Source organism: Heterocephalus glaber, unplaced genomic scaffold (assembly GCF_053883595.1).
Source record: "Heterocephalus glaber isolate CG9 unplaced genomic scaffold, H.glaber_assembly_v1.0 deba00001523, whole genome shotgun sequence".
In the NCBI taxonomy this organism is placed as follows: domain Eukaryota; kingdom Metazoa; phylum Chordata; class Mammalia; order Rodentia; family Bathyergidae; genus Heterocephalus; species Heterocephalus glaber.
This window is the reverse complement of record NW_028258327.1, coordinates 429,642-454,205: the sequence shown is the minus strand read 5'-3', so window position 1 is coordinate 454,205 and position 24,564 is coordinate 429,642. Positions and strand designations below refer to the sequence as shown.

The 24,564-nt window shown below is 40.5% G+C and overlaps 1 protein-coding gene across 7 annotated transcripts in view; it reads left to right on the top strand.

The window, feature by feature from the left end:
* Fndc1 (fibronectin type III domain containing 1) overlaps window positions 1-18,004 on the top strand; it is a 123,335-nt gene extending 105,331 nt beyond the window's left edge. For all 7 annotated transcript variants that reach the window (XM_087187897.1, XM_021251961.2, XM_087187896.1 and 4 more), the window contains 8 exons: window positions 402-557; window positions 2,575-2,805; window positions 4,968-5,076; window positions 9,494-9,573; window positions 12,801-12,830; window positions 13,589-13,750; window positions 15,345-15,467; window positions 17,241-18,004. In XM_087187897.1, coding sequence (XP_087044023.1) covers window positions 402-557; window positions 2,575-2,805; window positions 4,968-5,076; window positions 9,494-9,573; window positions 12,801-12,830; window positions 13,589-13,750; window positions 15,345-15,467; window positions 17,241-17,356 — 1,007 coding nt within the window. In that variant the 3' untranslated portion in view covers window positions 17,357-18,004. The remainder of the gene's footprint in view (window positions 1-401; window positions 558-2,574; window positions 2,806-4,967; window positions 5,077-9,493; window positions 9,574-12,800; window positions 12,831-13,588; window positions 13,751-15,344; window positions 15,468-17,240) is intronic.
* Window positions 18,005-24,564: the final 6,560 nt, after the last annotated feature.

Here is a 24,564-nt window from a genome sequence, read left to right as displayed (position 1 = left end):
AATTAGGTAAAAAGGTGATGACCTTGGGCCAGTAACATGGCTGGATAGATTGTAAGGGTCTGTCCAGCTCTGATGCTAAGACCTCATTTTTGTGGACATGTGTATTTATTTTTCCTCTTCCTCTCTTTTTCTGTGCAGCAGCTTTTGTAAGGGACCCAAAATGGAGAGAAATAATATTTTAGTAGAAACTAAGTATGTTTAGGCACAGCAATTACTTTGGGGTGTGTGTGTGTGTGTGTGTGTGTGTGTGTGTGTGTGCGTGCATGTGTGTGTGTGTGTGTGTGGTGAGCATGCACACACATGATAGACTCTATAATTGAATCTTAAGAAAATATCTTTTGACTGTCAACACTGGCCCTTTTTTGGAAGTGCCTGATTACAAAACTTTGGTATCTCTTCAGACTATGAATTTGAGACCACAAGGCCACCAGCCACCACCAAGCCCACCACCAAGCCCACCACCACTGCCACCACTCCAAAGGTCATTCCAGAGGAAGGCGTCATCAGTTCTTTTCCGGAAGAAGAATTTGATCTGGTTGGGAAGAAACGATTTGTTGGTAAATATAACTTCTTAATCAGAGAAACATGGTTCTTAACTTTTGCCCTTTGAAAAGGAGCGTAACTAATCTCTTGTTCTGGCCAAGGCAGTGCATTTTGAGAAGAAATTTTCCTGGAGTGAAGTTTCCATTTGGAGTCATTTAGCCAGGCAGCCCTGTTTAGATGCATGTTAATGTGCTTTCTGCAAAAGTCAGAAGAGGGGTGGTTGCAGGAGAACACTTGGCATGCAATAGGGGAGAGTTTAGTGAGGAGCACTTAACTAATTATTGAGGTCGGGGAACAAGAGTATTTTTATGGTAGCTAGTCTTTCTAAGACAAGAATTATTTATCACTAGGCCTTGTGTGCATATTATATGTGAAATTCTTCCTAAAAGGGTAGTAGCTTACAGAATGGAGCCATAGCAGAGAGCATCAACAGAACCAAATCTATTATTTTCATTATTTTGTGTAATTTTCGTTAGCCTCAAGGACTTGGGATCTAGAAATTCATTTTTCCTTCTTTCTTTCTCACAATTAAAACACAACCAACAGGAAAGTGTAATGTTGAAATGTGTTTCATTTTCTTCCCAAGTCTCCATTTCCCAGGCCCCTAATGAACTTCACTAATGAGACAGTTGGATGAATATGTTACTAAGTGGAGACAAGCAACAGCTTAAATTAATATCATGCTTTTCTGTTTCTAAAACAAATGTCCTGCCATGAGCAGAGAACAAGTTTTGCCAGCCAAGATGCGGTGATTGAGTGTGTAAACCATGTGTACTTGAAGAGCAAGACTATGAAGTTGAGGTAGCATTCCTGAGGCCCATGCCAGTGCTTGTCCATGGCGGGTAGCAGCCCGGTGGAGTTCACCAGAGGCTCAGACTCTCTTCTTAACAGTTCCATGGCAGAAAGAGAAATGCTTTCAGTGCTATTATTAGTTCTTCCACAGCACTCTTTTGAAGGCTAAAATACTTACTACTGTCTGACTGTTTTCTTCTGTTTATAACTCTGAAAGGCATAATAGCTTCCTGTCCAAAACTTCCTGGAGAGATCCATGGGCAAGACTAAAGGTTTAATTCAGTACTAATTATTGGCAAGTGGGAGAGCTAAAAATTGCACTCAGTCCTAATAGCCATTTAGAATGAGAACCTAGCACCAAAGATGCCATGGGCTGTTTAGAGATTACTAGGCATTGTTATTGGAGAGCACTGAGAGTCTCCCATGTATAAAACCTCAACCTCAGTTCCTTGGCATTTCTAACTTCTTAAAGAGTGAGATGTAATAAAAAGAGCCCTGAGCCTGAGGAAGAGTCTCCTGTTTGTTCTTGCTTGTGGGCACATTCTTTCATTAGGAGGCTCAGCTGTAATGGGTACCCACCCATGTCCTGACCAATTCCAAGGCCCCTTATATCCCTGGAGATCAGATATGTAGGAAGAGCTTCAGCATGTCCATAACCAGCATTCCATAACTGTGAGTACCTATTAGACTGAGCAGTGATATTGTAGAAGGCTGCTTGGGCCTGGCCTTACGCATAGACATCCCAGAGGATTGTGGGGTTTGTGAAACTCTAGGGGAAGCCCCCTAGAGATGAGGCTTAAGGCTGTCTTCTTGATTGGGAGATGTTTTTCTGTGGTCCCAACCTAGACAGGAAAATGGATTATAATGCCAGTTGACTTTAGGGTGGGCCTGACTCACACTGTTCCACATGTTTGGGCATAGGAATGGCAGAATGCCACTGGCTCACATTACATTGAACTGCAGTCTGAGGATCTTTCAAAATCATTTTGAGGACACAGTCATCAATGTTGGTGGGGGAATAGAATCTTTTGCAACCATCATACTGCAAAGTATGAACACATGGATCCGTGAAGGAGAAGGAGTGTGTATTTTTCAGTTTGGCGTCAGGACTGATGGGCCGGGAGTCTGTCTGGCAGGCAAATACCGAATGGTGGGTCTGACTCTGTGGAGCAGATGCTGTGTTTCTGCTTCCAGAAAAATCCTTTAGCATTCTAATTGGGTATCTCTGTTCTTCTCCAGCTCCTTATGTAACATACCTGAATAAAGATCCATCAGCCCCATGCTCTCTGACTGATGCTCTGGACCATTTCCAAGTGGAGAGCCTGGATGAAATCATTCCAAATGACTTGACAAAGAATGACCTGCCTCCTCAGCATGTCCCACGGAACATCACTGTGGTTGCTATGGAAGGCTGCCACTCGTTTGTCATTGTAGACTGGGACAAAGCCACCCCTGGAGATGTGGTAACAGGTGTGTCCCATGCAGATTTTCAGAGTTCCCATTAATCTGTAGATGGGAAATATAGACAGTTAAAGATGGATAGATGAATGGATGGATGTTCAGATGAATGGGTTGGATGGAGAATGCAGGTGAGATGAAGTGTAGGCAACAATGTAAGCTTCACTGGATGCTATAAAGAGCACTGGATCAAAGTCAGAAGTTTTGAATCCTAGTCCCAAATAGGTTTGCATGATCTTGGGCTAGCTGCTTCATTTCCTTGAGTATTGGTTTTCTCATATGCAAAATAATCCTGCAAGTGGCCACCTATCCCAGGGAGCCATTTGTGAGATCAGATCCTACAGCAAGGATGATGAAGGAGCTTCTATGGAGCCATGACTCTGCCTCTTTCCCTCTTTCCATATGACTGGCTGCTGGTGCTTCCCAATTCCTTATGTGGGAATGGAAGTGGTGCAAAAATGCTCATGAACATTGAGCCTTCAGGCCTTGGCCTGTGAGATGTTCATAAGTACATGTATGTCTGAGGCTAAGTCTGTTAAAATAAGTTCTAGTAGAAAGAGGAATGATATTTTCTTTGAATAATCCCATCTTTTGCAAATGATTCTTTCTGGGCCTGTGAGCTCTATAAGAGGAGGGCATGTATGTGTGGCTGTGTATGCATCTTGAGCTGGTGGGGCTGGAATTGAGTGTTGGATCTGAACACTGTCTGTCACTATCCTGCTAGTGCAATTCATATAATTCTGATTTCTAATGTTTTTGCTCTATGTCTCCAATATTGTCTTTTAAAATTAGGAAGAGTATCCAGCAACAGCCAAAGAGCAATTTTCCTTAAGGAATTTGCACTTTGGGGCCCCAAAGCCAGGAAAAAGGACAGAGGAAATAATGCTCCTGGACATTCTTTCAGGTGTGGCTGAAAGATTGAGGGGTACAGGTGTATCTAAAAGTTCTGCTTACCTCATGGTATGTGCAGAGACCAATTTTTGTGAAGATTTCTGCATATTCTTAAAGGAAATCAATGGAAAGAGGAAAGTTTATAATCAAAATAGTCAGAAAATTCCTTTATTAATTGAGTATGATTTTATGAATGACTATTTTTAAAAGCAAGCAAGTAAGCATACAGAAAAAGAATGAAAAATCTGTATGTATATATATGTGTATGTATGTATGTAGTATTTATTTTTGGTACTGGAGATCGAACTCGGGACCTTACTCTTGCGAGGTAGGCAGTAGAACCACTGAGCTAAATCCCTGGTGAATGTGAACTTACCAAGGCATTTAACATATTTCTAAGACTCAGTTTATTCATGCGTCAGTATCTACAATATCTACAAACGAGGATCATAAGAATGAATTTAAGTAATTGGGGGGTACTCATCTGTAATCTCTGGGCGGCCGAGGCATGAGAAACAGGGGTTTGAGCCCAGCCTGGGCAACTTAGTGAGATCCTATGTTAAAGTATAGAAGTAGAAAGGGGTGCAGATTTAGCTCAGTGTAAAGGTTCTGGGTTCAGTCCCCAATACCTATAAAAACAGAGAATGAATTAAAATAAAACTTAATTGAAAGAGCTTAACATAGTCTGTGACACCTAGGAAGTGCTTGAAAAATGTATCCTTTTGTGTACACATAAAAGACCAGCAGAAAGGACACATTGAAACGTGATATGGACTTCACTTTGTCTGTGCAGGTGTCAGGGTTGAAGGCCTACCGAGACAGAGAGGTCTGTTCTTAGGAAATATGACAGAGCAAGTTGGATGATGGAAAGAAGGGCTGGCCACATCTACTTACCCAGAATTTACTGTCAACATTCTTTTCATGCAAAGGGCAATTACATTAAGTATTTGTTTGGAGGTCTCTATCTTTTTCTTCTGCTTGCTTTTTCTCTGTCTGGTCAAGATTAGATGTGATGAGTTCCAAGGAGCTGAGGAAGGCTGGGGAATGAAGGAGAGACAGAGAATGAAGAGAGGTAGGGAGCCAGCAAGTCATCAGGAAGTGTTATAATTTTGTTGCATCCATCTGGATTGACCAGAAGGCACCAAGGTTTTGTCCCATCATGTCCCCTCTCACTCCAGAAATTCTCCCATTGAGCTGCCTGTGTGTATTGCCTCATCTCAGTCACAGCTCTGTGTGATTGGTTGCTGGATGTTCATTGGATTCCTCCCTATTCCCATTTCCAGGGTACCTGGTCTACAGTGCATCCTATGAAGACTTCATCAGGAACAAGTGGTCCACTCAAGCTTCATCAGTAACCCATTTGCCCATTGAGAACCTGAAGCCAAACACACGGTATGTCAGTCATTTAGAAACAAACTTCCAAAAAATGAGATCTATGTGTGTGGTCATAGATACCCTTTGGTTGAAAATGACCGATTAATCCCATTTTTGTGAATTTTCCATAGAATAACATTGAATGCTTTCTGTGTGTCACATGTTTTGCTTAGGAGGAATTACTATATTTATTGCAATTGTTAGGGTATTATATCTCTATTTCATTACCTATTGTCCTAAATACTACCTCCCATTAGGGAAAGAAAAGGTCTGTGTTGAAAGAGAGTTGATCCAGTTTTAGTCACCAATTCATTGGTATATGGCAACATAATCATCATTAGTGGAGCAGCAATTACTAAACATTTTGATTAACTGGTACTCAAACTCTCTGGAAAAAATCCTGATCTAAAACATTTTCCAACTTCTGTGGTGTAAGTGCTCCCACCATGGCCAACTTCAAGTTATCACTGGCATGCAGAATCCCCGTGTAGATCATGATTGGCTCCCATAGGGTCCTGCAAATGGCTGCACTGCTGTTATGCTGGGCCAGTGGGCTTGCTCAGCAAAGAGCTCAGTGGTATGAAGATAGACCTGAAGTTTCTCATTTCTACCCAGAGGAGAACTTGGCGAAGGTTGGAATAAAACATTAAACAGACATGTGCTTGAGAGGATGGGGTCTGGACAATAGCCCAGGGCTTCTGAACAAGCAGAGAAGTCTCTTTGAAACATTTTAGTATGCCATTTGGGCTCACTTGAACCAAACTTTCATCAACTGTTATGAATTTAAGGATTTGGAAAATGAAAAACAAGTAGTAAAACATGAAACTGAGAAAGGATTTTTCCTTCTTTTCCCTGATAGTGAAAAATTGATCAGCCAGAGAAAACAAGAATGACAAAAATTAGACAGTGACAGTGATTAGTGAGTGACAGTGCTTTTATAGTGCAGCCACCAAATCAAAAAGCTGAAAGGCACTGTCCAGATGTTTTGTCACATAGCTATTGCAGTAGTACTTGAATTTCAGTCTCTGACCCCTCCCCACAAGTTCAAAATTTTCCCTACAATTTCTGCTGCCATACTCAAATTCACTCCTCCCCCCCCACCCCCCCGGTACCAGGGATTGAACTCGGGACTTTTCGATTGCAAGGCAGGTGGCAGAACCACTGAGCTAAATCCCTGGCCCTCAAGTTCACTTTTGAATAATGTTAGGAGATGGTTGTATAGGATGACAACTCACTTTTGAGAGAGTCACTTGTCCCACAATTCATCCAATAAGGTCTTCTTGAATGTGTACTCTGGGCTGGGTACCATATCAAGAGCACAGAGTTTAGGGTGTAGGGGGTGAAATACTCGTAGCTCTCATAGACCGTACAGCCATAGAGCTTACTGGCAGGGGAGACAGAATTTTTTATTTTTAAAAAATTGATTTCTATTTATTTATTTTTTTGAGACAGGGTCTCACTATGTAGTTCAGACTAGCCTTGACCTCACTATGTAGCTTAGGCTGGCCTCAAAATGTGGTGATCCTCCTGCCTCAGCCTCTCAAGTGCTGGGATTACAGGTGTGTGCCACCACACCTTGCAAGACAGAATTAAAAAAAAACAACATAAATATAAACTTCCCCTAATTAGTGTCAAAAGAGAGAAGTACACCTGCCAGGAGGTTACAGAATAATGGAGTTTTTCCCCCCCTGAGCCTGAGGGCAAAGGAGGGGACTTTCTGGGGAAGTCAGTCTAAACACATAAGCAGCAGTTAAGCTGGAGAAAGGCCAGTGGGATGAGGTGAAATTGCTCCTGGCCGACAATTCCCCCAAGCATGAGTGCTGTGGAAGAACAGGGGGCTGAAAGGGAGACTGGACGGATGGTGAGGCCTCCACCCTCTGTAGGCTCTTCTGCCCCCTCCCAGGATGTGCCTTCCTTTGCTTTCCGAGTGAGTGCAGGCTAGGACATAGTATGCTTGGCTTTCCGACTCAAATGTCCTCAAAACCCTTCTGAACAGCGCCTACATTTCACAGCCAGGACAGTGTGACTGTGATGCGAGGACACTCATTTTTCCTGTTACCCGAATGCAGAGTGACTCTGTGGTGTCATATCTGCTAAGTCAGTGTCTCCTATGGCATCCCAGTCCTGCAGGCTCTGGGAAACCAGCCTCAGAGTTGGTCCAGGCGATGGGAAGTCAGTCTGCACAAAAGAGCCAGAGCCTAATAGTCAACTTTGGTTGTTAATAATTGGGTTTTGTTTTTGACTTGAATTGAGCATGAGCTTCCTTATTCACCAACCTCATCCTCAGTCAGTTTCTAGAGTCTGCAAGTTTTCCATCCATTCTTACTGTACCAAGATTTGTCACCACTAAGGATACTCAAGGCTGCTTCCAGAAACTTATATAAGAAGGCGAGACCTGGGCTGCTTTTGTTGCTTGGATGAGGCAAGAGGACTATTATTCAGAGTATGAAATACATATTTTAGTTGGTAGAAAAAGTGTAATGTAGTTTTTGAAAGTGGGAATTTTATTTTTTTCATAATTTCGTGTTTTCTAGCTCAACGTATTTAAGTTTACTTGGACACAGTAGGTGAAGATCACATGGCAATGTCTTTGGATTTAGCACATGGGAACTTTCTGAAGGACTAGAATCTTGTAGTGTTAACAGGGAAGGTGGATTTGGAGAATACTTAGGTTTTGGTGGTAAAACACAATCAATACAACCAAATCACAATGGTGCCTCTCAGCCTGCTGCCATCCTTCCAGTTGCACAAAGGTGCTTCCTCTGTGACGCTGAGGACAGTGTTTTAGGACAGTTCCAGCAAGGTCTTGTTCAGTTGAAACGTTGAGGTGGCCTTGGAATCCGGGCCTTTCCTTATGCTTTCATTTCTTCTCCGTAAGAAAAAAATAGTGTCTGTAAAATTTGACCAGCATCACTGATGCATGCCAAACCCACTGCTGGAATTGCCTGCAGAAATTTGCCTTAAATCACTCCACAACCACTGAATAAAAGTGTGCATAATTGGGAAACATGCCCCACTGAGTGAATTGGGATTTAGAAACACATATGTTCTTAATCGTGCATATCTTTTTTAAAGAATTGAAGTTAAAAAATACTCCTAAATTAGATGTGAGTAACTTAAGAAGGCTAGTCTTACCAAATGGCTTTTCTTTGCCTAGTCAAACCCGCAAGAAAACATCTCTGTATACTTTCAGCCCAGGGACAGTCTCAGAGGTCATCCCTGCTAACAGGCTTGCAGCCAGGGTGCTCAGTGCCATGGGTGTAACCCTTCATCCTCTGCATGTAAAAAATCCACCTTTTAAAACTTTAGTGCATTTTAATTAGTACATGTAATCTTTATGCCTGACTTAATCAAATAAAGAATTTTAGAACAGTTAAGTGTGACATTTTTACTGGCCAAAAGCCAGAGAGGAAAAGACACTGAAAAGTGCGGAGGATCACCACTCACAGGGATGTTTTACCCTGTCTTTTCCCATATGTGCTAAAGTCCCAGGAAAGCCATATGACATCTGGAACCTTAGAGGTAAGGAAATCACAGAGCTTAAGGGAGATATAGTGGATCACACCCTCAGTGCTGTCTCCATACTTCTCCAACCTCTGCTTCTTATCTCCTCATCCCAGAGAGTACAAAGTAAGATTTTGGGGCATAGTCTTCCTCTGGATGAGCCAGCAGACTCGGCAATGGGCCTTCTAGGGTATTCACTATTCCAAAACAGTTTAGTCCTATAGCAAAGCCTTTCTTTCTTTCCAGGCCATTTCCACTTTTCCTTCCTAGACTCAGCTCTCTTGTCTTGAGAAGTAGAAGCTCATAACTCAGTGACTTGTAGGACATCCATCTGTGGCTCTAGAGCCAGCCACAGTGCTTGTCATGTGCCTAAGACATCACTATCTTGTTAGTTCCACCGAAGAGGCCCATGTCTTGCCTGGTGCACCCTCTGCCTGCCAACCATGAGTTGCATTATGGTTGGACCTGACATCCCACTTTTCTAAATGGACTCCAGTGATGAGAATTAAATTAACATTTCAGTTCTACTCTGAATGTTTTGTTATGTCAACTTCTTTTTGCCTGAGGAGCTCAGGGATCTGAGTCTTAAGCTGGAACAAGAGCAGGTCTCCTTAGGGATGAACTGGGAAAATTCCTCTGGAGTGGAAAGCACATGTTGTTCTAGGGAACATGTACTTTCTGAGGCACCTGTTTGTCTCATGTGCTTGTTCTGTTCCCATTAGCCATGTGTCTATGCTATATTAATTGAACTATTTCAAAAAGTTATTAAAACTAGGAAGTTTAGAAAAATATGAAGATCATTAGTGATATGAATATTTGTAAAAAAAAGTGTGACTCTGAGTCTGCCACACAGTTGGTGCTCTGGAATATTTCTCATTATACAGAAGTCACATAATTTTTTCTTTCAAAAGATGGTTTCTTCCAATTTCAGGTATTACTTTAAAGTTCAAGCCAAAAATCCTCATGGCTATGGACCTATCAGCTCTTCAGTTTCATTTGTTACAGAATCAGGTATGGGCAACTTCATATTCTTCTTTGCTTTACTTTTCTTAAAAATGAAATAAGTAATCTAGAATAATGACTATAATAAAGCAAAAATTAAAGCAGCAAAATCCTCACTTTTCTATTTAATGTGTTCATGTTGAACATCTCTTTATAAAATAAACAGTGTTTTTCTTCTTCTAGATTAAAATTTTGTACGATAAAATTGAAAGTAGTCTAGGGCTGGGGATTTAGCTCAGTGGTACCACTGCCTGCCTTGCAAGCACAAGGTCAAGGTCCTGAGTTCGATCCCCAGTACCCAAAAAAATAAAATTAGTCTTTATCAGGTCCCTGGGGAGCATAAAAATCATTCTACTGAGAGGAAAAATCTAATTTTCAACCAGGTAGGAAAGATAAATCTGAACATATCTGTCTGTACAGACTTGAGTTTCAAAGTTTAAAGAATGTCTTTTTATCGAAAACAACTGAAGAACATTATGTCAGGTGGTGGGAGGGGGCAGTTGTTTCTTCAATTAGCCAAGTGTTTAAGATCTAAGATCCTCTTTTGTAGGAGGTGAAGGTATTGTTTGCTTAATTAAAACAGTATTCAGTTTTGCAAGCAGTGCATATCATTCAGATCATGTCCTTACATTCTAGAATGCTTGTGGGTAGAGCTCTCAGGCTCATCAGTAAAATCTTCAAAGGCTGGGGTCTGACACAGCACATGCAGTGCTGGCTCACTGTGACAGTCCTTAGGCTAATGACTGTCTATAATGCTGGACTTCTGAGCAACCTGGCTGAGCTGGCCCTGCATCCACAGGGCTCTTGCTTCCATTTGGTCAGATTATTTCTTGCATGTGGCCTGATGCAGGAAAATTTGTCGCTAGAAGATATTTTTAAGCATTGTGAATAAAAATATGTGAAAAAATAAAATCCATTGTGAGAATATGCTTTATACTGGAAATGTAGGCAAAGGGCCTCAAAAAGATTTCAATTATTTCATTAAGAAATATGTTTCTTGTTGGTGATTAATAAGAAAGAACGAAGAAAAAAACATTAGTAGTGGTTAATTTTCTAATGTAAGGAATGTGTGTATGTTTATGGCTGTATTTCATAAAATCAAAATGGGTCTTTGGTAACTATCAGAATTAACCTGATCAAGGGCAGCTTAAAAAAGAAGTAATTAAAATCCCCAAAGCTACCAAGAATCCCAGGTCTGAAATCTATCTGCAAGTACGGAGTGATACACTGTGGTGTTATTTCTAGCACTGCAAATAAACTTCTGAAAAGCCAGCTCTTTTCTGCTCTCTCCCCTAAGTAAAGCTCCCACTGTATCCTATGTGGGATTTTTTTGTAGACATCCTGTCCCGGGCTCTAAATAAGAATTTTGGGGGTGAGATTCATAAAACTCACTTTCAGTGAGCTCCCAGGAGAACTTCACACTCAGAAAGTTGACAGTTATTTACTCAGGCCATTTCCCTTTATTCAGTTAGGTTGCTTGAGTCTCTTTCAGTGTGTCACCCTGCTGAAAGTGATTAGGTTACAAGAGGAAAATCATCAAGTAAGTGAATTATGACATTTGCCAAATACAGCAATTTAAACATTAATGTGGGCAGTAAATATGTGTAACCCTTGACCTATTGTGAGGTCAGAGCTTTTGTTGTCTGTTCTGCTGTTGTTTTGATTTCTTCCCTTTCACTCCACCCCAGAGGATTGGAGACTTCTAGTAGATTAATAAAACTTAAGACACCAAGAACAGAAGGCAAAACAAGCCCCTCCCCCTTGAGCTGATGGCAAGTAACTCAATTTTGTACATACTAGCTGATGACACCAAATGAACTCTGTACAAGGGCAGGGAGATTTAGGGTGATAGAATATTCTGTATGCTGATTGTGGGTAGTTTCAAGAATCTTTATACATGTTAAAATTCATAGGATGTTGGTGCTGGGGATGTAACTCAGCTAGGAACCTTACCTAGCATGGGTGAACCCCTGATTCAATCTCCAACACTGAAAATTTCATACACACTAAAGGAGCAATTCACTGTGTGATAAGTTTTCAAAAATCAGAAAAAATGGTCTATCTTTATCTGGCCCTTGACATTTTATGAAAATGAACTTTTTCTAAAACAGAATTCCTTGAAATAATTTTCATAGTCTCTTAAGTGCTATTATTTCAGCTGAGGTATAGATATGTTTTGAAAAGAGCTTTATTGTAGTATGAATGCCATACAATAAGTTACCACACTTAAAGTGTATGCCTTAATTGACTTTGAATTATATTTATGCCCATGAATTCATACCACTGTAAAGAAAGTGAGTACATCCCTCATCCCCAAATGTCTTCCTGCTGGGCAATCTAGCCTGCTCATTCCCCCTCCTACCAGTCCTCTACCTGTTGACAGGTAGCTTTCTGTCACTATATTTTGTACCTTCTAGAATTTTACATACAGTATGTTCTCTATATCAGTAGTTCATTCTCTTTTGGCACTGATAAGTATTTCAGTGTACGGCTATATCACAATTTGTTTTTTTAAATCCAATCACTTGTTGACAAACATTTGAATTACTTCTGCTTTTTGGTTATTATAAATAAAGATGCTATAAATATTTATGTATAAATGTTTGTGTGCATGTATACATTTTAATTTCTTTAAGATAATAAATAAAAGTGGGATAGATGGATTATATAGGATGTAGATATGTACACTTTTATTTATTTATTTTTATTTATTTATTTATTTATTTATTTTATACCGGGGATCGAAGTCAGGTTCTTGGCTTGCTTAGCAGGCTGCGAAACCACTGAGCTAAATACCTGGCCATATATGTACCCTTTTAAAAAACTACCCAATTGTTTTTAGGGAGATAGATCTTTTGCAAAGAGAAAATAGATCAAGAGACAGAGGGAGGTGGGTATAAGGGGACATAGAAGAAGGGGACATGTTCTGCAAACATGTACTAACAAAAACTCAAATTAAAAAATAGAATTATTATGTAGCACCCAATATAAAAATATTATTTTCAGGGACCTACAGTTTCTCTGTAAATAACAAGAGAGTTAATTTAAAAAAGTATTTCTCAAAAGGAAATACTTTGAAAATAAAAACTAAGGAAAAACTTTGGCATCTAATACATAAAAATTTATTTTTTCTTTATTCTAGTTTGGTCAGCTCCTTCAGTTACAATAAAACATTGCAACATTTGCATGTTTGTGAAATATGATACAAAGTCAATTATTTCTTTTTTGTTCTACAGACAATCCCCTCCTTGTTGTGAGGCCTCCAGGTAGGTTTCTTTTCTTGAGGGTCTTGACACTTTGATTATCAAATTGAATGTGGAATATGAGATCGCTGTGATTACTTAAAGTAAAAATGCTAGACTAATTTTTGGCTTTTTATAATATTCTGACAATTTCTGCCCATCTTCCGTCTTAATCGATGGAAAAAATGACCTGAGAATTTTTAAATAAGGGTACAGCAGTCAATATCTATGACTTTTGCATGATTGGGTGACTAAGTATTGTGAAAAGATACTTTATTTACACAACCACTGAGAACATGTTAGATTCCTGGAAAGATAACAAAATACGTTAAGTTTTACTTTTTTTTTTCCCTATACAAACTGAGAAATCTCTGTTGTTTAAGCTTAAGGCAGGCCTTGTGCGGGACAAGAGGAGAAGGAGTCTTTACTGAGGGACAGGGTTCTTTACTTAGGAATAGGCATCTTTAGTCTCAAAGGGCCACATTTGCCAATGTGGCTGATTTTCCTTGAAGCCTAAGACTGTCCTTAACTCAGAGGACCCTTTATTGAAATACAAGCACCTTAAATTAGTGTGCTCACATAAAGGGAGGCCCGCCCTGTTGTTCTTTAATACTGAAAAAGGAGAGGGAAGACAGAGGCTTCTCAATGGGGACGGGAAAACTTTGCAAGGAGGCTCTGCAGGAAGGGAAAGGGAAAATGAATAAGTCCAGTTTTGGATACTTTGTAGAAGGGTAAACACTATGCACCACTGTCACTTAGAGGATGTGCTTTGTGTCATCAAGGTGGTGAGCCCATCTGGATCCCATTTGCTTTCAAACATGACCCAGGATACACAGACTGCCATGGCCGGCAGTATGTGAAGCGGACGTGGTATAAAAAGTTTGTGGGAGTCGTTCTTTGTAATTCTCTGAGGTACAAAATCTACCTCAGTGACAACCTGAAAGGTAGGTCTTTGCGGATGGTTGGCTATGGTAGGTATGGAAAATTTTGATTTTGCAGGTGCTAACTTGACACAGCAGGTACCTCAGACTGTACCTGAGGCTTGGACACTATGACTCCCTCTTGCTGAAATAAGAAGCAGTTTCATAGGCTTTACTTTGAGGTTATTAGTTTTTACCTTGGCACTCAAAGATATACCTTTAAAACTCAACTATACTTTAGGAATGAAGCCCAAAATCCTGTTAGGAATGTAAAGACCTATTTTCTTTGCTATTGATCCAGAATAAGTATAAGATGGAGGATTGAAATGTCTACTCTATAGCCCACAACTTCACGGAGATAAAATGAAATGATAAAACATGCATCAGCAGTGCTATTTGTTGTGTGTCAGAAGAAAAGTCACATTGTTTTCATCATGATAGGAGAGTAAAATAAAGAGTGATTAGAGTACCTTGAGCTACTAATTCTTCAAAATGCCATTTCTACCTAGCTGGCTTTGACTCACCCACCTACATCAATATTTTTTTCTTTTAATTTCAATCCTCACATGGCTTTTAATTCTTTATATGTTTTGTAAATAAATGTTTTGCAAATATATATTTTAGGCTTTCATTCATTTCATTAAGCTGATCTAAGTTTTACCTATGGTTAGTTTTTAATTTTTTTTTTCTTACTAGCTAGGACCATTTAAAAATAGTGTCAGACAGGCATGGTGGTACATGCCTGTAATCCCAGCACTTGGGAGGCTGAAGTAGGAGGACAGCTTCGAGCTCCAGAGATCAGCCTGGGCTACATAATGAATTCAAAGCCAGCATAAAGTACATAGCAAGCCCCTATCTCAAAGAAAGAAGGAAGGAAGGAAGGAAGAGAAAGGAAGGAAGGAAGAAAGAAAGAAAGAAAGAAAGAAAGAAAGAAAGAAAGAAAGAAAGAAAGAGAAAAAACAGTGTGAAAACAAAAATCCCCGTGCCCTAACCTCATCCCGCATTCTGGCAATGTCCATGTTTCTGCCTTTCCTCAGAATCACTGCGTGTTTTTGTCTCTCTGTTCTTTCCTCTCTTCCACCCCTTTTCTCCCATTCTTCAGAACTGCTATGAGAGGTTGCACAACCATCTCTGGCATCCTGGGCGAGAGACACAACTTTGCCCTATTGTGCTGCTGTGGTTCAGAACCACGGACAGCATCTTATGCGAGACTCCCACCCTCCTTCTCACCATGTGTGGAAATATACCCTTCTATTTATACAGACCTGCCTGCATTTCATAATTATTTCACAATTTATTCTCTATCATAGTTTTCTTCATTCTGTTTTTTTTAAACGGAGGCATTAAAAAGTTCAATCATTTATAGGTTAAAACTGCCTATTTTGTTCATACCTTCTACCTTTTGAACATTTGTTAAGTATTTGGTATGCATATCTTGGTGAGTCCTTATAATGCTTACTGAAGCTTTTGCCATTATCACTTTTTCCAGACATGAAAGAGATGGAACACACAGTTTAAGTAATGTGCCCAATTCAAAATCTTCAAAGCTTGTTTCAACTCATAAGCCAGTGGCAACATTCTTTGACATGTCACTGACCCATTACATTCCTTTATGCAGATACATTCTACAGCATTGGAGACAGCTGGGGGAGAGGTGAAGATCATTGCCAATTTGTGGATTCACATCTCGATGGAAGAACAGGGCCTCAGTCTTATATAGAAGGCCTCCCTAAGATTCAAGGTAATAGGACCAGTGCTTGCTATATGGTGCTGGGCAAGGGGCATAGGAGCAGAATATGTAAGGAGAAAGTTCACTGTTGCTCTGCCTTTGATTTATGATTTGAAGGTGGACATTGGGAATACTTTGGATGATGAAAAATATAAATAAGAAACCAAGGAATCAAAATACTTCACCATGTGCTGGATTTGGGTGATCCTTGAGGAGTTACGGGTACAAAGGAATGTATACGATCTCTGACCCCAGGAACATTCTTTGTGACTGGGAAGAGAAAACAAATATGTGAAAAGATAACTAAGAGCGAAAGGGTTAGCATATAGATAATAACATGTTATATCTTACGATTGTCCTATGTCAGATAATTGTGCATGTTACCATCATTGTAGAAAGGAGGCAGCTACTTGAGGCTGTCGGGGGTCTGCAGGAGAGGCAGAGTCTAGACTGAGTCATAAAGATTGGCTGAATGTGCAGAATAGAGGGCCTCCTTGGGGAGGCTGGCATGAGCAAAAGTATAGAGGAGGCAAAGATGAATGTGTAAACCTATCCACCAGGACAGGCTTCAGAGATAGTGTACCATATTTGAGGATGATATTATAATGTGAAGGAACTGACATTTAGGATTAGCAACTGGAAATATATTGCTAACTATCTCAATCCTCCAAGTAAACAAATAAACAGAATAATGGAATGAAATCCAGCACCTTTTTCATTAAGCACTCAACTCTTATTAATCTGGCATTTTCAGGACATGAGAGGTATTGATCTACCAAGTTTCTTATTTTGGAAAAAAATACTGTAGGCTGGTGCATGAATTTGTCATTTGAAAGAATTAAAATACATAAAACAATATAATGAGTGTATCAAAGCTCTCTGATCTAGAGAAACAGGGCAATAGGATTTATCTATCTAGAGATAATTTAAAAGGAGTTGGCTCATGTCATTGTGGAGGATGGCAGCATTGAAAATATGGAGTAAGCAAGCAGGCTGGAGGGCCAGGGAAGAGCTGGTGTTGTAGGTCAAAACTGAAGGTTACTGGAGTTAGAATTCTCTCTACTTTCTAGGGTTAGGGGTATTAAGTATTTTTCTTTTAAAACTTTGAACTGATTGGATGAGGCTCATCCATTTTGTGAAGGATTAGTATGTTTTCCTCACTCTGCTGATGTAAATTTTAATCTTATCTAAAAAAATATTTTAAGGATTAATCAGTATGCTGACTGTTAGAGTAACAAGTGGCCATTTATTTGGAAAGAATAAACAAAGCCAAGAGTGAGAGTGATTGATAAATCTCTCAAAAATTTTGAGGAGGTTGGAGGATCCCTTCTGCTTCAAAAGAGAAGTGACCAGAAGTGCTACAGGATTCTCTCCTTCAAGAGATTTCCTTGAAAGCTGTGAGAATCTTCCCCAAATGCTATGCATTAAAACATGGAGTTTTGAGGTTTAGCAAGTTGCAGGCCTTAAACTCAGTGAGGGCCAGGTGGGAATCTTGTTTGGTGTTGTTTACCCAGATCAGGGCTTGTCCCCAGTGGTTTCTTCTAGTGATTGGCCGAAATTATCTTCTCTTGTGGGGAAAGAGAAAAAGAGGGACTGAATTCTCCCCACAAATCATGCTTGGGTAAATTTCACAAAAATGGCTGTGTCTATTCAGAAGTAAAACTTTCATAAGGATAGTTTACATAGGGTTTCTCTCTGAAAGGAGGTTCTGAGGAGAAGTCTTCCTGTTGGCTCAGGTGACTTTGGTGCATCTTCTTCCCCTTTTTTTTCCCATCACCCTTCCAGGTTACCACCGCCAGTATCGCCAGGAGCCCGTCAGCTTTGGCCACATTGGTTTTGGCACCCCCTACTACTATGTGGGCTGGTATGAGTGTGGGGTCTCCATCCCGGGAAAGTGGTGACCACAGGACCAACCTGCACTGCAAGTTTGTGTGCTCAGCCTCATCAACTAACTTGCACTAGGGGCTGTGAACAGGAGAAAGATGGTGTCCTAAGCATCACTGAACCTGAGTGTCAGGAAGGCCACATGATAGACACCGGACATTGTGGTCATCTTCAGTCTGGAATCCAGTCCCATTTTTGACCTGGAATATGAACAGAATGGGATTCCGTTTTGGTGAAACTTCAGTTTTTCACATTCTTTTTATTAGCACATCCTAGAGACATCAGAAACCACCAGCTATTCCAATATGATTTCCAGACTCTTAAGGCACAAAATTCAGACACTCCAGAATCTCCAGGAATCAGCATAAGCATGCATAAGTGTGCTTGCTTCATAGAACGCTTTCTATTTCTCTCATTTTCAACTCTTCCAAAGCCAGCTGAATTTAAGCTTCAAATCTTTGTATGCAGAACTGAATTAAAAGCACCACCTGAGGAAATATACCTTACATGAGATTTATTCTATGGACTCACACACTGCTAGACTAAATGCATAGAATCTTATTTGTAAATTCTCAATTTTGATATATATATATATGTATATATGCATATACATATCCACACTTGTCTGCAAGAACATTGATTAAAAATGCTAAATTTGTACTTGTTCACTAGATAAATGTGTGTTTTACCTTTTGGGCAAAGGTGCTGTTTACTTGCTTCTTTTAGATGTGTCCTGGTCATAGGTCCTCTGCAGAATGTAGTGTCAGTGGAAAGGTGTGGACTCTTCCTGTGGGTGCTGCTGGGCTCTGGTGATTGTGGGGAGGCCCACATACTGTGTGGAAATAGCTGTGCTCTTCATTTCCCTAAAACAAATGCTTTCCTCCCAAGGAGATCATCTTTCCACACTCATGGGAAAATGTCTTCCTTGCCTCTATCAAGACCTATCTTGTATGTTTCCAGACGAATTAAGATTTTAGGTCTCAAGTGGTATTCAAAGTTTTGTTTTTAAAAATTCCTTTTTCCGGGCCGAGGATTTAGCACAGTGGTTTCGCCACCTCCCACGCAAGCGCAAAGACCCAAGTTTGATCCCCGGTACGAAAAAAAAAAAAAGAAAAATTCCTTTTTCCATTTCTTCCTCTCTCCACATCTACTCCTTGAAACACAAGCATCTTCTCTCTCTTGACTGTAGCACTAGAGGGTTTATTTAGGCACTTTATTCTCATTGTTTTTGAAAATGCTGCCTTTCCCCTGTCTGTGGCTCACCCAAGTCCCTCTGGCAGCTCTGTGGAATGAAGGGTTGTGCTCTTGCATCAATGCATACCTGTTGGAGAAGCAGTGGTGGAGATGGGCTGGAGGCAGACACTGTGCTGGGGCCTCTAGGCTGCATCCAGGGTAAACCACTGGACAGCAAAGCACTGTTCTGTCACTTGGAGTTGATTATTTTCAGTGCCAGCACTGCACTGAGGAGAAACCTCATGTCTGGTAGTTTTTAAGGTAAAATTTACAAGGAAACAAATTCTCAGGGTCTTTGTGATGGGTCTGTGATGTTTGGCATTCTCAAATTCCACCATCCCCTTTTTACAGTAAACAGCAGAGAAAATGCAAGCATTTTGGCAGCTTGGGAGAACACCAGAATTTATTAGAAACACAGATCATGTGTTTACCCACATTTTAGTTTGACAAATAGGTAGAAATCTTTAAATGGCTTTAGGGGCTCTTATATATGAAAGGCAGATTATTAAAGAAGGAGAGAGATTATTTTTCAGACCAATGAACGTCTAATGTGCTGCATGATGCCAAGCCAAAGATAAGATCTTCAAATATTGAATTTGTCTAATAAGCACATACCTTGATTCCTTTACTCCCTCCCAATCACTACCTCCAAATGTCTGCCTGCTGTCAGCACCCACTAGCCTGCTACTGAGACCTCACAGTGAGGCCCTGATGGAAGAAATCATTGCTGATTGCACATGTCCTAAAAATATTTCTTTGGATTTAAAGAATTCATTTGAATCCCAAGAGGAAAGCCTTGTTCTGTTCTATATGGTCTCCTTTGGAAGAAGTGGATATTGGAAGTCAACATAAGAATTTGCAGCTGACCCCTCTGGTGAGATTTACACCTTTCATCTACCAAAGGGCATGCCTCTTGCCCCTTACAGGACTTCTATACTCATTTCATAGAAACAGAAAGGTTGGGTGGGCACTCACTCATACAAAGATTCTTGAGCCCTGCCTGAAATCTTTAGGCGGTATGCAATTATCTGAACTTCTGTTGAAAGTAAACATTTGTATTTAAGGTGGAACACTACAACCCTCAGATAATAAAGCTGCTAAAACCAAACCAAACCAACTAAAGAAACACAAAAAGAATTTAAGCATAGGTAATGCATTCGGGCTCTCTAGAGAAACCTAACCAGTAGGACAGATGAATAGATAGATATTGATAGATGACAGATATAGATACATAGATGATAGATAGATGACAGATAAATAGGAGGGGAGTTTTTAGGGGAACTGGTGCACATGATTGTGGGGGTAAAGTATGTCCTGAGACAGGCCTTCTGAAAGCTGAGCCCCTGGGATTTCAGCAGCATGCTTCCCCCATGTTTTTCTTGTATCTCAGCTTCCACTTGATTGGATGGTGCCCACCCACACAGGGTCGATCTTCCCTACTCAGTTTACCAACTCACACACCAATATCCTCTGGAAAGACCCTCACAGACAACCTCAGAAATAAGACTTTACCTGTTCTCTAAATTTAAGCTTAGTTTAGTCAGATTGCCAGCTAAAATTAACCATCACAGGTAGTATTATTAACAGCTCTCCCTTCAAATTAGGATACATAACATGTGAAATGAGTCAGTAGTGGTTGCACCAAATTTAAAGAACTGCACCTTCTGGATATCTCACTTTAGGAAGGTCATTGGCAGTGTGAAAACAATTTCATACCAGATTAGGACGATTTTGATGGGAAAGTTTACTTGCAGAAAGAGAGCTTTGCTACAGAGCTTAGGAGGAGGGAGAGAACTTGCTAATTCTAATAGATACACCTAGGAATTACAGGAAGAGAAAAAATCTGACTCACATGATAAAGGATTTTAGAAGAGTCCAACAATCAAATGAGCTTCATTGGAAAATGGTAAGAGAGGTCTGTCTCTGAGAAACTTTGAATATAGCTGGGATTGTCTGAAGTTGCAACTATGGCTTGTATGGCCTATGGGCCCAGAATGGTTCCTACATATTTAGGGTTATAAACAATGCAAACAGGACACATTAAAATCAATAATAAAGGACAGGGACCATGTGTGGTTTGTAAAACCTAAAATATTTACTATCTGGTCCTTAGAGAAAAAGTTTGCATAGCCATGGACTTGAGTTTTCTTGAGATTTAAAAGAAACTTAAATAAAGTCCTCATTAAACACTAGCATATACTATTTAATAGTTTGCTATTTATTCTCTTACTTAAATTATATTTATTTTCTGACTTTCATCTCCTTGTGCCTAAAACTTGAATTCTGCATCCCATGATTGGAGCCTGGGTCCCCAAGCTTCTTGCTTGGTGAGTCCTTTGCTTGTGCTATGGTCACAGGGAATGTTCCACTCTGGGCAGCTTCATGAGTATTTTATATAACCATTTAGTTAAAACATAATTTCCAGCCAGCCTTTACCAGATGAGTTTTGACTTATTTTTTCCCTTTGACCTATTGAAACTATGTATCTGAGTCAGTTTGGGAGGGTGGGAAATTTGAGAATATGAGCAGAAATGAGGCCAGGATGGGTTTGTCTCTTTCAGCATAGAAAGCAGTTCATTGTCATTATGTATAATTACAGAACAAGTCCACTGTTAGATTCAGTCCATATATCTGTATCTTCCTATGTGTTGTGGAAGCCTTAAAATTTTCTCCAAATAGAGCTAAAAAGTGAGTTTATAAAGTAAATACCTTCCCAAGCATTCCTACATCCCTTCTAGACCATGCCCCGATCCTATGCTATGCTATGCTCCAATCCTAGACCATGCTTCAATCCTACATTAGGACAGGCTCAGCAAGTCACATGAAAGCCCACAGCTCACCTGTCAGGAAAGATGGTAAGTCGAGGACTCACGTCCTTGGCAGGGCTAGAGCTGCCATCTCAGGACAGGATGTATCATCATCCAGGAATGCTGCTTGGCCTCCTGGGGCTTTCTTGCCTCTTCTATCCATATCATCCCTTCTCCCATTCTGATTCTCCTCCCTAATATGGCATTTCTGTGGGCAAATATGGCCCAAATAACCAGAAAACCCTGGTCTACTGTGTGCACCTGCTCTGCCTGTAAGACTTGGGGACTCAGTTCTTTCAACCAACTGTCCAAGACTCTCAGGGCTAGACCTAGAGATCTGGGATGAGGCTGTAATTGGGTATCTTGGGTCAAGTGTCTCCACCCTGGTCCAATTGGCTGCTCTTATGTGGAGCTGTCCTGTGGTATATAAACTGGCTGTCCAGACCTGCCTAATGAGCAGGAGATGAGAACTGGTATCTCCAGGAGAAATACACAGGCAAATGAGAAATGAAATGATAAGAGAACAAGCCATCTAATTAATGACAGATGATTTTTAAATGACATAACTTTAGATATATTGAAAGTTTCATGCTTCTTCAATAAAAGCTCCAGTGTTTCTTTCCTATTAGAGTAGCTTTCCTTCTCAAGTGAAAAATTTGATAAACATACCCATACTCATGAGGAAATTATAGGCTAGAGTAACTCTACTAAATCTACATTTTGAAAGAGAAAAAATACATGCCTTTCTTGTATTGTCTGAGATGCTCCCAAGGAAAATTATTCTTTTTGGATAGAAATAGATAATCAAATTCACAAAGTCTTCTACAGCATCGTGTTACCAGGTTAACTATGAAATAAATAACCAATATTAGAACAGAATTCCTGGAAAGAATACAATGGATTAGCTAAAGACAGAAAATTCTTGAAAGCTCTGGCCAGTAATTGGCCCTAAGCACTCACAGCTGGGAAATAGGGTGCCAGGGGAGTAATTGGGGTTAAGCTTTCCTGGGAGCTCTGAGGTGCTTATCTTAGTGTAAATCCCTAATCTTTTCCATAGCTTTCAAGGACTGCATGGTCTTCCCTCCTATCCCAACACACACTCACATCCACAAACCTTCCCTTGTGCCCCTTCCTCTTGGCATAGAGCCCAGCACAGAGTCAGCTCCCCCAAGCTACCTGTCATTTGACAGATATGTCAATTGAGTACATATATGTCTGAGACAGAGAGGAATTGAAAAGACCAAGTTTTTGATCTGAGATTATCAGTGTAGCAGAATGTGTTTCCAATTTCTAATGGTCTTCTATTCTGCAAACTGTCACCATGGTCCTCAAAGTCTGTCCCATGCCACCCTCATTACTACCCTTACTTCTCCACTTGGTTTCAGGCAATCTACTGCACAAAACAAAATAGATGGGAGAGCCTCTGAATACACCTGCATCCATGCCCACCCAGAGCTGGGCCCTCTGGCCCAGACAAGCTTGGTCCTCTGAGAGAATCTGCTGCTCTGACCTCTGTAACTTCAGTGTTTCTTGCTTTACAGATGTTCTCCCAATAATCACACATGCACTAGCTTTTTCCTCATTCCATGTCACCCAGGGGCTTCTCCTATCATGCTTCTCATAAAATAATCCCAACTTCCTCTGTGTCCTCAGTCATTCTTACCCTGCTGCACCATAGCTCAGGGACTACCACCCTTTTTCTCCTCTCCAAGGTTTCTTGTCACTGTTGGTGGCTAATCCAGCAGACACTGGTCAGTCTCTTTCTGTTTTGATCTTTGGCAGGACTTGATAGTATCGACCAGCTTGTCCTTTTGAATCATTCTCTTGTGCAGGCTGCTCCCTGCTACTGTGGTTTATAATGGTAGTAAGGTCTTCTCATTTCTGGTTTATGGAGACTTGGTGTTTCAAGGAAACACAGGTGGTACCCAAAGGTAACCTTTCTCTCTGGTTTTTCTTGCAAAGCCTAAATGTAGTGAGACTATGCAAGGTTGGAGTTAGGGCAGGTGGATACTTTGGCAGTTACAGTGAGGTGGAGGAAATACATGTGAGGAGCAATGGAGAAAGACATTTCTCCCAAGGCTGGGCAGTGGATGTTAGTTAAGTTCTTTGGGGAGCAGGGCTTACAGACCATTCCTACCATTTCTCCAAGGATGGAGCAGGATGAGGATGACTGTAGTGAGAGCATGGGTCTGAGCCTGAGTTCAGGCTCCTGATTCACCCCATCCACATTGTTAGCCCTGGCCCAAGTAAAAGAACAGGAAGGCTTCCCCTTCAGAAGGCCATGGAGCCTTGGGAAGTGAACTCATTCCTCTCATTCATTAAGCAAAGGTTAATTGAATACAAAGTATATACTAGCTATATTTGAGATACTGCAGCAGTAGAGTGATTTAAATGTGCAGTTCTTGCCCACACTCAGGCTGCCCCCCAGTGAGAGCACAGAGAACATATTCAATGTACATGGTAGAGACCAGAAAGTGACAGTGAACAGACACAAGTGGAAGGGATGATTATATAATGGGTAGGTGGGTACTGAAGACAGTGAAAAAGTCCTTCAGACATTGTCTAGAGAGAACCTGGTCCCCACGTGGCATGGGCAGAAACATGAAGAATGATCAGGACAAAAGAGCATATTGGGAGGATTACAGGCTTGAATTTGAAAAAGCAGTAATAAAGCAATGCTCATTCTCAAACTTGAAGCTCAGTAGGACTTGCCCACTTGCTCTATTGAGTTGCACTAACCTGAATAACTGGAAGAAGGGATCTGGTCCTCTCCCGAACCTTAACCTTAACCCTAACCCTGGTCAAAACAATAACATCCTAACTTGAGATTTGAACTTGTGATCTACTGACATACCCTACCCACCTAACTAAACACTAAGCCACTGAGGCTGCTGAATGCTGGGGCTAAAAAACAAAAACAAAAAACAAAACAAAAACCAAAATCTTCATCTCTTCTATAGGAACTGATAAATATCATAGTGGAGTATAGAGACAATGTATTTCAATGGATCCAATGTTTTTCAAAGGGAGCATTTATAATTATTAATAATTTATTTCAATGGGAAAAATGCAATTAAAATGGAACACTAAAAAGACCCAAAAGACACCCCCCAAAAGCACCTGAAACCTAACCCTAAACCTAAGAAAAGTGAGAAACCTAACACTAACCTTAACCCTAAAACTAA